The sequence below is a fragment of the Cyprinus carpio genome, chromosome B19 (assembly GCF_018340385.1).
Source record: "Cyprinus carpio isolate SPL01 chromosome B19, ASM1834038v1, whole genome shotgun sequence".
Classification (NCBI taxonomy): domain Eukaryota; kingdom Metazoa; phylum Chordata; class Actinopteri; order Cypriniformes; family Cyprinidae; genus Cyprinus; species Cyprinus carpio.
In genome coordinates, this window is record NC_056615.1 from 3449823 (window position 1) to 3465021 (window position 15199).

At 36.0% G+C, this 15199-nt stretch overlaps 1 protein-coding gene across 1 annotated transcript in view; it reads left to right on the forward strand.

Annotated features, from left to right (window-relative positions):
• Window positions 1-14290, forward strand: part of LOC109049423 (phosphatase and actin regulator 4A-like) — a 30225-nt gene extending 15935 nt beyond the window's left edge. The window contains 10 exon segments of the mRNA XM_042745923.1: window positions 2346-2477; window positions 3848-4325; window positions 6056-6197; window positions 6200-6305; window positions 7266-7422; window positions 7510-7565; window positions 7697-7758; window positions 9263-9400; window positions 9722-9798; window positions 12681-14290. Coding sequence (XP_042601857.1) covers window positions 2346-2477; window positions 3848-4325; window positions 6056-6197; window positions 6200-6305; window positions 7266-7422; window positions 7510-7565; window positions 7697-7758; window positions 9263-9400; window positions 9722-9798; window positions 12681-12696 — 1364 coding nt within the window. The 3' untranslated portion in view covers window positions 12697-14290.
• The last annotated feature ends 909 nt before the right edge of the window (window positions 14291-15199 follow it).

Genomic DNA, 15199 nt, shown 5'->3' on the forward strand with positions numbered 1-15199 from the left:
TTTAGTTTGGACATTACCATTACTGTGTAAATCAGACTTAATGCAGTTATGCTTACGGCTATTTCATTTATATACAATGAAAACATACTGGAAACATTTTACATTAAGGTTCAATTTGTTAACATTATTCAATGTATTAGATATAATGAAATATACATGAAACTAACCACTAGACTGCTAGAACAAAGTTTTTTTTTTTTTTTTTGTAATAGTTTATTCATAATACATGAACTAATGTTCTTGTTTAATTTATTCAGCTTATTAGTGTATGTAGAAATTAACATTAAACTAGATTAATGAATGCTGTAAAAATATCATTCATTGTCATTTTTTTCAGTTCATACTGCATTACTTTTAATCTATAAAACCTTATTTAAAAGTGTTACCTACATATTACATTGGCTATAGCACATCCTGTTTTAATTTATCAGGACTTTTGATAACCTTCACAAAACTAATGTACACTGTAGATTTCACGGGTAATATAATAGTCCCATAGCAGTGGTAAACGTCCTTTTTGTTATAGCAGTGGGTTGTAGTTCATCATTCAGTTTATTATACATCCATAATGTAGATATTTCTGTCATTGAGCAGAGAGTATGAACTGATAGTTGTCAACATTGAGGTGCAGTATTATGGACGAAGGTCAACTACATGCAATACTTGCAACTTTTGTTATGGGCTATGTGTGTTTGTAATGTATAGGACAGTGCAGAAAAAAAGGAAAGTAAAGGAAAAGAGAGGGGAAATGCATTGTGTCCACACAGGCATTACAGCTGTATGTATTATGAGACCTTTTTTTGCTCATGATCAGAATCAAGTTAGTTAATAGATGAAGGCCTGTGTGTTTAGTGAATCAGGTGTGTTAGTGACTGCTGTTCTCTCCCTCTGAAGCAGAGAGACAGATGAGCGCTCCATTGAGATGGACAGGCTGAGACATGTCTCTGTGCTGTTTGTGCTGTTGTGCTGGCACACTGTTCACTGAGCAGCTTCATATCTCACACACACACACACACACCTGTCTCTGAATGGCCCCGGCTCCAGCCACTTCTGAGGAAACACAGACAGCTATACTGAGACACAGTGTTTGTTGTCTGACAGGTTTTAAATGTACCGTTTCACAACAGTTCCATACAAAAATGGCCAAAGTAATTGCACCTGGGCAAGTGATGGAAAAAAGTGTGTGTGTGTGTAATGTTCCTGTAGGACTTAAGTGTGTCTGTTTGTCCTACATAACAGCTGATGCTCTGTCTGCTCACAGACATAAGAACTCCCTGTACTTTTGTCCTTAGCTTTTTTTTTTATCAGTACAATAGAGCAAAACAGAGACTGCCCACTTTTCTAGCCACCTGGGTTCCAGTTTATTATTCCCATTCAGTTTCTCCATAGACATTTGAGAAAATCCTTCAGTCAAGAATTCTAAACCGTGAACCAAATGATGGATGAATGTACCTCAGTTTTATTTTAACGGCTTTAAATATGTTTATAGGTTTGACTTTACCGCAATTTAAGTCACTAATATCCACCAGCTTAAAGGTGAAGTATGTCTTTCTGGACCCCTGATAAAGTCAATTGAGTTGAAAATATGCGTCATATGCGTCCTACTGCCTTTCATTGCACTCTTGCTATTGGTTGAGTCAGAGGCTGACATGTTGGGATGCCCTTACTTAGAGTTTGCTTGCTTACTTGCTTACAGTGTTCAACTTATAGACCCCCCCCCCCCCACCAAACCCTTAAGAATTTTGTTCATCTTCATAACATTTTAATGAAAGCTGAATAATTTCCATTCCACCACTAAAAGTCCGTTCTGCCAAAACTTTGATATTTCAAATATTTCATAAGGACACCGTAATAAAATCCAAATGAATTGAACGGTTCAATCCCACATTTTCTAAAGACTTTTATTCACATATTATCATTGATGCAAGAACAAATTTGTTGGTTTTCGCACATCAAATGTTTGCGCTTCCATTTACCATATTTGATGAGCTCTATGTTTGCTTGTTGATCAGCATTTATAGATGAATAAAAGCCCAAATTAAATCTGTTCACCACATAAAGTGAACATATCTTTGGAAGACTTGCATTAAACCACTTCAACTTTCAAAAGTGGGACAGAAATCTGTCCGGTTTCATTAGAAATATCTTCATTATAAAAGTCAAATGGGTTTAAAGTAACATGAGGGTGAGTAACTGACAGATTTTTCATTTTTGGGTGAACTATCCCTTGAAGCGCTTGGAGGTTTGAATAGGGTGTCACCTGTTGGACTGGACCAGTGTCCAACAGTGCGTGTGATTTGTTGTTTGAGATGCTAAAAACACCTTTCCCTTCATCCACCCCAAAGCTTCAACGTTACAAAGATATTACAAAGCTCCACCTCCTCAGTACTGGACGAGCTGGAGACGGCAGGCAGAGTCTGGAGTCTATCTCTCCCTGCCCACCTACCTCAGCCAAAGGGGCGCTCAGCTACGCCCAGGTAGCCCTGGTGCCGTCCCGTCCCACACCAACTGCCATGCATGTCCTAACGCTCTAATAACCTCACAGAGTCATGCTTGTTTTCACACCCATACTCAAGCTCTCCATGATCCTGTTCCAAATCACTGTGATGACTGAGAACTAATGAATGGGGTTCAATTCATCCTATTCAAAAGATATGATAATTATAGGTAACCATGATTGAGGATTAACAGCATATCCAGTAATGAAGATTAAATTCAGAATCAATCTGGATGACATCTGAAAAGTACATTTATACTAACATTTCACCCTTGGTAATGAGTGTCAGTGTCCAATATCTAACATTTTTGACATTTAGCCCAGAAGCATACTTTATGCAAGTGCACAATCTCAGAAATTAATGCTTGGTCAACATCATGTTGCAAGTGCATACTTAAAGGGATACTCCATCCCAAAATGAAAATTTTGTCATTATTCACTTTTCCCCATGTCGTTCAAAGCTTTTACGGGTTTGGAACGACATGGGGGTAAGTGAATAATGACAACATTTTCATTTTGGGATGGAGTAACCATTTAACCTGCACTGTCGCAGTACTCAAGATATGAGTTATTTTCTTCATGTGTTTTAACATGGTATTGAGAAACTAATTAGGGGTCATTTAGATTTTGAACTTGCTCAGAAAGATTCTCTTCAAACTGTTGCTCTGCCATGACAGTAGTTGGTCTGATAGAGAAAAACGTCCATTGAAGTAGAATGTTTAAGGCCTGTTCACACCAAAAACGATAACTAATGACGACGACTATACACCAGTAGACATATACTGTATTATTTTCTGTTTACTATAAGCACCTGCTGCAGTTTTGTTGTTTACAGCTTTAAAGTCGGGTGGATTCTGATTGGCTGTCAATGTTTTTATCATCCATCTGTTGGAAAAAAAAAAAGTTCTGAAAGTGATTCAGAAGATATTATTGCTCTCTGCCATTGTTATACTTGTGATGTGGACTTCCCAATTATTAACAATTATTAAAACGTTATAGTTATCACTACATTTATCGTCCTCAGTGTGAACAGGTCCTACATCGTCTCTTGTGGCAGCATTCAGAATGTAAGCTTATGTTCAGGAACTTGCTTAGAGTGGTATGTTTTAGACCTTAATATATTGAAACTCTTCATCTTTAGAATATTATCTGTAGAATCTATTATCTTTAGAATATTAAATCCCTCCCCATCCTGTACTAATCCCCGTTTTATTGATTCCAAGGCATGCAAATCAATGTTTAAGCATCCTAGCTTGGCACTTTCGTTCAAACTAATTTGTTGTTGCCATGTGCTTTAACCCTCATTTCTTTGTGAAGTTCATTTTGATTGTGTTTTGTTTATTTCTACAGTGGATCCCTCCCAAGTCAAGCGATCTCCTCCCATTCCCCCAAAGAGGATGACTCCTGTGACCAAGCGCCACTCAGAAGACTCTTCGGCCAATCAGCCTGAGCCTCCGCCCCCAGGCCCCGCCTCCATTCCGGCCCCAGCTTCTGCCCCGCCCCCTGCCCAATCAGACAGCGGCAAAAACTCAGAAGCGGTCTCTCCTCCACCGACTCATATCCCTCCATCCCCTATCCGTGCCCACCCGCCCCCTGAGGTCCCCCACGTGGACCCGCCCAGCCCCACCACAGAGCCGCCCTCGCAGCCGCCCTTACCTCTGCACATACGCATCCAGAGAGCCTTGAACAGTCCTGGCCCAGTCCAGCCCAACCCGGAAGGATCCCAGCGAGCTCATTCGCTTCTGTTTGAGTTACCACCGGACTTTCTGGCTGAGGCCCCAGGAGGGGGGCGAAACTCTCTTCCAGTCACTATCGAACCTCTGCGACTGTGAGTGTGCAAATCAGTTTATCTCAGAGCTCCGTGTTCTCTGCTTTTGTACATTTTATAACAGATTGCTACTTTTTGCATCCCAAGAAGAAATCTTGCCTACTATTATGCCACTTATGATGTGAGCTGGGTAGATTACTTACAAATTGTAATCCGTTACTGATTCCAAATTACATGACAAAAAATTGTAGTTAGTAGTAGGGCTGGGTGATATATCGCATGTGATTGTCACGTGCATTTCGTGAGTAAAGCCGGTTCCCTGATTACTGCTAAATCGCCATCACCTGCTTTCAAATGGAGTGGCATTTAATAGACAGAGCTGTAGATCACTGACAAGCTACGCAATATCGCGTTCATTATTGCAGATGAATCGCCTTCGTATATCGCATGTGATTGTCACGTGCGATCTGTGATCTACAGCTCTGTCTATTAAATGCCACTCCATTTGAAAGCAGGTGATGGCGATTTAGCAGTAATCAGGGAACCGGCTTTACTGACGAAATGCACGTGATTTCAAATGGAGTGGCGTTTAATAGACAGAGCTGTAGATCACTGACAAGCTACGCAATATCGCGTTCATTTTATTGCAGATGAATCGCCATATTCGTTAATGAACGCGATATTGCGTAGCATTGTCAGTGATCTACAGCTCTGTCTATTACAAATGATCCCACTCCATTTGAGAAAGCAGGTGATGGCGATTTAGCAGTAATCAGGGAACCGGCTTTACTGACGAAATGCGCGTGACAATCACATGCGATATATCGCCCAGCCCTAGTTAGTAGCGTAATCCATTACGTTACATATTTTAGGTAATATTATCAGACTACATTTAGATTACTTTTGAGCTTTCTCATTTATCAGATTGATTTAAATAGGATTATCTTGTACCATATTGATTAAAATACAATGATTAAGAAAATATATTCCATTCTTTGTTATTAGCAACATGTGTAGTGTATTAAACATTACATGACATCAAGGATTCCCAAACTGGGTTTTGTGAAAGAACTGCAGTGTAGGGAGTTTAATGGAAAGGTTATAATTAATTAAATCATAAAAATATTAAATTCAATAAAAATAAAACAGGCTCTAAATTTTTTTTATGTTTACCTGCATGTCATGTGACCATAACCAACATCAGAGACATGCAAATGTGATACTTCATTATTAAAATATTTATTTTAAAGTCTCGGGGTGCTTCAGGTAAATATATTAGATGAAAGAGGATCAGAAGGCAAAAATGTTTGTGAATTTATGGATTTTAATTTAGTAATTTTTAAGTTTAGGTATATTTAAGCAGTAAGTTCTTTTAGAAAGGAAAATTAAAAAAAAAATGAAAGGGAGAATTATGGAGAATATGTAGATTATGAATATTTTTATTGATGTTGTTTATATTGTGTGTATTATTTTTATTCATGTGATGTAAACTGTAGGCTGATTACGCATATTTTAAAATGTAATCTAATGTAATTACAAATGCTTAATTTTTGGAATCTGATTACGTAATCCAGATAACAGTCAGATAATCAGTTACTACCCAGATCTGTGTGTGCTACATACATATATATATATATATATATATATATATATATATGTATATATATATATATATATATATATATATATATATATGTGTATATTATATATATATAACATTGCTATTTTTACACTTAAAGAAGTAGGCACAAAGGAATAGTTCACATTCATATGTTCACTGTATTGTTTAGGCCTGAGGATGATGATTTTGACATTGAAGAAGAGCTGCAGAAGCTGCGGCCCGCCCCTCGGCCCACACTCCAGCTGGAGCCGCGCAGCCGCCGCGGTATGGTGGGAGACCGGGAGGGTCAATGTGTTACTTTCATGACTGGGGGCATGGGGAATGGGGAGAGGGGGGGGGAGGAGAGAGCGATTATGGTTTATGATTGAATTATAGATTTGATGGTTGATGTTGTGACGATGAGGAGGATGTGCCCACAAGTATGATGCTTTAATTCTGTCTGACCAGCCGTATGAGGGTTCTTGAGCAACATTGTACCTGTCCTGCATTAATAAGTGTTAATTCTGTCTGACCAGCCGTATGAGGGTTCTAGAGCAACATTGTACCTTATATATATATATATATATATATATATTGATGATATATAAACTTCTTTATATATATATATATATATATATATATATATATATATATATATATAATTATTATATATATTATTATATATATATATATATATTATTATTACGTTATTATTAATAATGTGTGTGTATATATATATATATATATATATATCTTTAATAATTTTTTTATTAATTAATTCTTTAATTTAATTTATTTTTTTTGAAGAAGTTAATATTTTTAATCAGCAAAGATGGATTCAGATTAAATCAGAAGTGACAGTTACATTGTTACTATTGTTTACTTTCTATTAATTAAAATAATCCAGTAAGAATGTCATATTTTTTTCAGAAAAACAGCAGCACAACTATTGTGAGATGATAATCAGAAATGTTTCTTGAGCATCAAATCAGCATCTTATGTTTTCTGAAGGACACTCAAGACTGAAGGAATGATGCTGAAAATTAGCAATAAATTATTTTAACATATATTCAAATAGAAAACATTTATTTTAAATTGTAATAATATTTAATTGTTACTGTTTTTACTGTATAGGTCAAATAAATGCAGCTTTAATGATATGATTTAATGACTTTCTGCTAAATGATAGTCTGTTTTTAAGCAGTAGATTTTTTATTTTTTTTGGCATACAAGTAAATGCAATGGAGTAATAGTGTCCTCTCCTTCGGAGCGTAGTGATTTTGCTCATTGCTTTCTTTTATCAGTGCTTTTTTATCAGTCTGTGTGCTCAAATCATGAACTTTCATTGCAACTTTGTTTGCACATAGCATCAATACCAAGTTTTGCGTATATCTTGTCAGGTGGGCTTGCGAGCCGTGTGAAGCGTAAGGACACTCTGGCTCTAAAGCTGGAGCGTCAGCAGGAGAAAGAGCAGTCTCAGGACCAGGAGAACATCACCTGGAACAACAAAGAGCAGTGGGAAGATGTCCGCAACAAGATCGGCAGCGCCCTCACAAGGTCTGTGTGTGTGTGTGTGCACTGTGGGTTTATGGGGTCTTTGTACTGTTCACACTCACACTGTGTGTATTTTGCATGTTCTCATAGGAGGCTGAGTCAGAGACCCACCGCACAAGAGCTTGAGCAGAGAAACATCCTACAAGGTCAGTCTTACATCCGTTATCTTCTTGTCCTCTATAGCATTTGTTGTAGTCAGTCAGAGCTGATGTAGGTCCCAATTTTGTGATGCTTCCAGAAAAGATTTTCTTAACATCTGCACGTTCTTTTGTTTCAGCCAAGGATGAAGCAGATCGACGGAAAGAAAGAAGTGAAATCAAGCGCAGACTGACCAGAAAGGTTTGGAGGCACACATCCATTATCTGACTATTTGTTTCTCATGAAAACCTCTAAAACTTTTTGGAATTACTTTTGTAGACAAATACACATCTGTCCAATTTGGTTTGGAGTCAGTAAGATTGATCTTTTATGTTTTTAAAGAAATCTCCGATGCTCACCAAGTCGGAATGTAAAATCAAACATACAGTAAAATAAGTGCTATAGTGAAATACTATTACAATTTAAAATCACTCTTTATATTTTAATATATTTTAAAATGTAATTTATTCCCTTGATGGTAAAGCTGAATTTTCAGCAGCCATTAACTACAGTCTGCTTTTCTGGTGCCTGAGAAACATTTGTGACCCTGGACCACAAAACCAGTTATAAGTGTCCATTTTTCGAAAATGAGATTTATACATCATCTGAAAGCTGAATAAATAAGCTTTCCATTGATGTATGGTTTATTAGGATCTGATAATATTTGGAAATCTGGAATCTGAGGGTGCAAAAAAAAAAAATTCTAAATACTGAGAAAATCACCTTTAAAGTTGTCCAAATGAATTGTTAGCAATGCATATTAGTAATCAAAAATTAAGTTTTGATATATTAACAGTAGGAAATTTTCAAAATATCTTCATGGAACATGATCTTTACTTAATATCCTAATGATTTTTGGCATAAAAGAAAAATCTATAATTTTGACCCATACAATGTTTTTTTTTTTTTTTTGGCTATTGCTACAAATATACCCCAGCGACTTAAGACTGCTTTTGTGCTTCAGGGTCACATTTTAACATTGATTACATATGAAAATAGTTGTGCCGCTTCATATTTTTGTGGAAATGGTAATTATTATTATTATTTTTTTTTTTTTGAGGATTCTTTGATGAATAGACATATTTTGTAACATTATGCATGTTTGTACTGTCATATATATATATATATATATATATATATATATATATATATATATATATATATACATACATACATACATATACATACATATAATTTTAATGTCCTTGCTAAAAAAGTTTAACAAAATTCTATTAAAAATATTGTAAAATTAATAATATTCTAAATGTTATTAATAATATCAATAAATATCATTATTTATTACAAATAAATTAAAAAGAATGATAGTGTATGAATTGTCCCTGTGTAAAGTTTTGTTAATAAATTGAAATTTCAATTTAAAATTTTACTCATTCAAGTTATTTCTCGTCTTACTTTTCCAGAATAAAAAATAAAGACATAATAAATAAAACAAAAAATCTTAAATCCTTTCTGCTAGAGATTCAAAATTCAAAATGTAATATCATGAAATATAAATGCTTGTTGACTACTCGCCTATTTGACTTCTTAACTGTCACTGAATAATGGACAAATTAATGTGAACAAAAACCTGCAAACAATAAAATTACATGATTTTTCTTTGTAACTGTGGCAAAAATATGGTGTGAGTAGGTATTAATCTAGCAGAGCGTGAAAGCAAATGTTGCTGTTGTGTTTCTGTGTGCAGTTGTCCCAGAGGCCTACGGTGGCTGAGCTGCAGGCCAGAAAGATCCTGCGCTTTCATGAGTATGTGGAGTGCACTCACGCTCAAGACTACGACCGGCGCGCCGACAAACCCTGGACCAAACTCACACCTTCTGACAAGGTCCGACCCTATCATTGCTCTCTGCTGCCCCCTGCTGCTGACCGATATAACAGCATTTAAATGGAGTCTTATGTAAATTGTATAGAAAAAAAAACATTTGCACGTAATTAAAATCAGGAAAACCTCCTTGACAAACAAATCTTATTTGAAAAGGCACATTGACACCGAAAGACACTGTTTCTTAACCGTCTTGACTGTAAAGCATCGTAATTTTATGTTGATTTGACCAAATGACATCATCATTAAGGTGTACTGTAAGGTGTTTTATACCTTGTTTTATACGACCAGTGTTTATGTTGTTCTTTCTTTGTCCTCTACCAGGCGGCCATAAGAAAAGAGCTGAATGAGTATAAGAGCGCAGAAATGGAAGTTCATGAGGACAGCAGGATATACACCAGGTGAGACACTTTTAACACTTTCTTAACTGGAATAAGTTAGTACACACGCAAGAATAGTCTGATTTTAAGGGGAATTTGGTCAAATACTTAACCCAGCTACCAAAACCTGATTACCAGTCAATTTACATACATACATATGTCTGTATCTGCAGAGACATTCAAAAGTTTGGGGTCAACGAGCTTTTTTTCATGTTTTTGCGAGTCTCATGCTCAACAAGCCTGAAAAAATACAGTATATATTGTAAAATGTAATTTATTGCTGTGATCAAAGCTGAATTTTCAGCATCATTGCTATAGTCTTGAGTGTCACATGATCCTTCAGAAATCATTCTAATATGCTGATTTGCTGCTCAAAAAAATATTTCAAATGAATAGAAAGTTTAAAAGAACTACATTTATGTAAAATACGACTCTTTTGTAACGTTAAAATGTCTTTAGGCAAGGCAGGGCACGTTTATTTAAATAGCACATTTCATACACAATGGTAATTCAAAGGGCTTTACATAAAAGGATGTATTGTATTGTAATGAATAATTAAAAGGTTTTTAATTAGGAATTTAAAAACTTTTCAAATTATTTACAATGAGTTAAAACACTTAAGAACATAAAATTATTCTACATAAAATCCATTGCAATCAGGACGTAGCACAGTGCTCATTCACTAAATGCACAGCTAAACAAATGAGTTTTGAGTCTGGATTTAAAGGGATACTCCACCCCAAAATTAAAATGTTGTCATTAATACATTTACCCACCACGTCGTTCCAAACCCGTAAAAGCTTTGTTCATCTTCGGAATACAATTTTGGATGAAAACCGGAAGGCTTGAGACTGTCCCATAGACTGGGGTGGAGTATCCAGTATCCCTTTAAATGTGACTAATGTTTTAGCACATCTGATCTCTTCTGGAAGCTGATTCCAACTGCGGACGGCATAATAGCTAAAAGCAGACTCCCCTTGTTTTGTGTGAACCCTTGGTACTCGATCCTAATGATCTTAGTGCTTTGTTGGTTTTATATTCTGTGAGCATATCTGCAATGTATGTAGGTCCTAGGCCATTGAGTGATTTATAAACGAGTAAAAGTACTTTAAAATCAATCCTAAAAGGATCTGAGGACTGGTGTGATATGCTCAGATTTTCTGGTTCTAGTCAGAATCCTGGCAGCAGCGTTCTGGATGAGCTGCAGCTGTCTAATGGTCTTCTTGGGAAGGCCGGTGAGGGGACCATTACAATAGTCCACCCTGCTGGTGATAAAGGCATGAACAAGTGTCTCCAAGTCTTGACTGGAAACAAAACATCTAATACTTGCAATGTTTCTGAGATGATAGTATGCTGATTTAGTTACTGCTTTGACATGACTGCTGAAACTAAGGTCTGTCTCCAGAATCACACCAAGATTCCTGACTTGATTTTTAGTTGTTAGACCCCTAGAGTTAATGTATGCATTCACCTTGAGAACTTAATCTTTGTTTCCAAATGCAATGACTTAAGTTTTCTCCTTAACAAGAGCTAAACAAGAGCGGTGCAAGAATTGAGCCTTGTGGGACTCCGCATGTCAAGGACGTCCACTTAGACTCCTATACTCACATAATAACCTCTTCCTTCTAAGTATGACCTGAACCATTTGATTACCATCCCAGAAAGCCCGACCCAATTTTCTAGTCTCTCTAGAAGTATGTTATGATCAACAGTGTCAAACACAGCACTGAGATCTAGTAGTGCCAGCAACTGAAACTTTACCAGAATCAGAATTTAAGCAAATACCATTTTTTTATCTTTATGATCGCTGTCACTGTGCTGTGATGCGGTCAGAAACCAGATTGAAAATTGTTGTGGTATCTATTTGAGTTTAAGGGTGCTTTCACACCTGTAGATCGATTGCTTCATTCCGAAACAGGGATTAAAATTATTACAAAGTTGCTTTTTATTCTTGGTGCGGTTCGTTTTCACATGGCAAAGTTACTAAACGGACCAAAATTGTTAATACAAGTCATGTGCGAGTAAACTATCCTCTCATTGGTCAAAGTTCCACAGTTTATTTTCCAGAATTCCGCTCATATCTGTCATCCGTCAGGATGGAACCAGCTTTGATGGAACTACAACAGCTTTGAGGACTTATTGTTGTGTGTGTGTGTATATATATATATATATATATATATATATATATATATATATATATATATATATATATATATATATATATATAGCTGTCGTTATATTAATTTATAATTTTGAGCAGGAGTCCAGGATTCGTTGGGAAAACATTGTTAAAATGCATCTACTACGAAGAGCAATAATACAGCATTTTAAAATGAAAAGGCGCGTTTTGATGATGAATGGTGAAGACATGCTCACCTACAGACATCATCTACTATTTTTCACGGAACTTACGTAATTACCCATCATACATTGTGATATAGCCTGGTTCAGCTAATTAAAAACTATGTTTTCTATAATCTTGCCTTTTAAAAGACTATTTGATATTTAAGGTCACTTTTGATCAATTTAATTTGTCCTTGCTGAATAAAAGTATTCATTTCTTAAAAAAAAAAAAAAAAATTTAGTGAACTCAAATGTTTGAATGGTTGTGTGTGTATACATGTATGTATGTATACTGTATGTGTGTGTTCAGTAAAAGCCATTCATTAAAAGAAATGTTCCTTGAAAGCCAAGTGATAAATAGAGAAATGGAGTGGTGGTTGTAGAATAATAAAGGATTTGGGGTGGCCATCTTTTTTTGTTGTTGTTTTGTTTTTGTTTTTTGTTTCTTGATTTAAGGCAGTAATTGGAATGCAATGTGCATATGAACGTGATCATTTTCTTTAACCGTCACCTGGACTCTATTAACAAAAATGTCATGTCTTCTTTCAATTCTTTTACAGGTTTCATCGGCCATAATCTGCGTCTCTAAAGAGGAAGCCCCAGACGGATAAAAGCTGCAGCTAAAAGCCTCCATCTCACTCCAGCATCCTGTTTCCCATGATCCTCCAGCCTGTACTGACGAGTCCCGGGTCAGCCACTCAGTGCTCTGGAGTCAAGAGGAGGAGGAGGAAGTGATGCGGGTGTGTGCGGGATGCTGGTATTTCTGGGGAGCGGGTTTGGAGGGCCAGTGCACTGTAGAGTTCCCATGATTCCCACAGCGTGGACTGGGGTGTTTTTATCGTTTTTATGGTACACTCGTTTCTATGATCAAGAATGTGCTTGTGTACCCAACAATAATACTTTTATGGAAATTATGACACTGGAGATAAACTGTTTTAGTGTTGAGCGATTGCGAGTGAGTGATTGAGTGAGTGAGAGAGGGATGATATTTGCTGTCTTCTTATGCCTTAACACTGGTAAATGAGTTTTTTAGCCTGACCTTCGAGTAATACAGAAGAATGTCTGTAGACACAGATGCATGCAACACTGTTTCTCACACTGAACACTCGCTGACTGGTGTGTGCATCTGAAAGCACATCTTTGAAATTCTCAGGACGTTGGCACGTGGTCTCACTTTCTCTGTGCATTTTACTGAAATTAACCATACTCTGACTTTTGCACGCAGATAAAACACCTGCTTTAATATTTTTCATCTTTTTTTTAACAACATAGCACTTCACTTTAGATATTTCAAGGTGAATCCCACAAGAACACGCCATATTTTACCTAAAAATCATAAGAATTCACTAGATTTTATTAGATATTACCAGATATTATTTTCATCATTTAAGCACATTTTCCCCCTAAATTATTCTTAATATAGTGTTGGATATTTTACTTTTTTGTGCTTTTTCTCATGTGCAATGTTGTCAATTATAATTCTTGTTACTGTAATAGATTTTATATTTTATTGCAACAAAATACTGTAATACATTTTTTTTTTTTCATATTTAAAAGCAATATATAAAAAATAAAAAAAACTTTGTTTTTCACATATTACCATAATGAGAATGCAATTAATTTTTTTTCTCCACAATGCCAAAAATTGTAATGATCCTAGAGCTTTGTTTTCTTTAAGCAAAACTTTTTGTTTTGGGGTGAAATATGAACTTGACAGGCTTCATGGGATTCAGCTGTAAATGATGATTTAGTCCACTGTACATTGAACAATTTAAAACAGAATGGTTGATGTTACATCATGGAGTCACTGTAAAAAAAATCTTGATGCATTTTTGAATGGTACTTAAAAATGAAAACCTTTTCCACATCACTGCTGGTTCTATGATACACTTTGTTTTGTCTGCCACCAGGGGGCCTGTGCACTGTATAGAGACATGCTGTAGATTGTATTGTATATCTCGTCTTCCTGACATCAGAAATTTCTTTTAATTGTAATTATAGTATTACACAATCCTGTTTTTTATAAGGTGCGAACAGAATGACTACAGGTTAAGTGATACAATGATCCGGTACAAAACAGCTGTATAGATACTTTTTTATGTAAAGATATATTAAAAAGGTCTTTCAATGAATACATGTACATTTACAATTAATTAAAACTAAACTGTGAGCATTGTTTGAGTCATTTTTTGGGTTTATTTTGCGAAAGACATACTAGTTGTGTACTCATACATGGTACATATCAGTGTTCCTTTGATTACTCGTTTAATTTATTTTTACAACTATACTTAATGTGTTCACTTACACCAACAAATGTTTCACAAATACCCTGTTTTTAACATTTACCATGGTGTAATGTGATAGGGTTTTGGGATGTATTCCATTTGCATTATTTACCTGGGGCCTGTAGAGGGCACTACTGATTCACTCAGAATTGCCAGTTGTCTGATGTTTCTTATACCTGTCTGATCAAGAATTTAAATGCATAAGATGTAATATATGCGTTTTAACACTATTTAGCATTGGTTATCCTTGTTCTTATAGTGTCTTGTGTTTAAAACGTGAAGTACTTGTGTCTGTCTGCTGTGGTTTCAGAGTTAAATCTATTTTTTATTTATTTTTTATTAGCACTCAGAGGCTTTTGAAATGCTAATTAATAAGCTTGCAAGGGGGAATGCCATTGTGGCTCCTTTATTGATATGTTTATGAACAGCCCACCCATCGTGAAGTTTTCCTGCATCATGAATTTTTAATGGCTTTCTGCCGCTCTCCAATCCTCTTCAACCCCAGCACTGCACTCTCTCATCCACATACTGTCTCCAGTGGCCGTCTCGCTCTCACTTTATCTGTCTTTCGCACAAATTTCCCACAGTTAAGACCCGTTCACTCCAAGAGTGAGAACTATGATGATAAATTCTGTGAGAATAGGGACGTCCACACCAAAGCTAATGATAATGACACAGACTAGTCTCAGTCGTCACGCCTTCTGCCATCAGTTTAAAAGTTTAGCTACGTGAGACAATATTGCTGGAATCTCTCTCAGGACATTTAACAATGACAGCAGGGTTGCCAGTTTTTC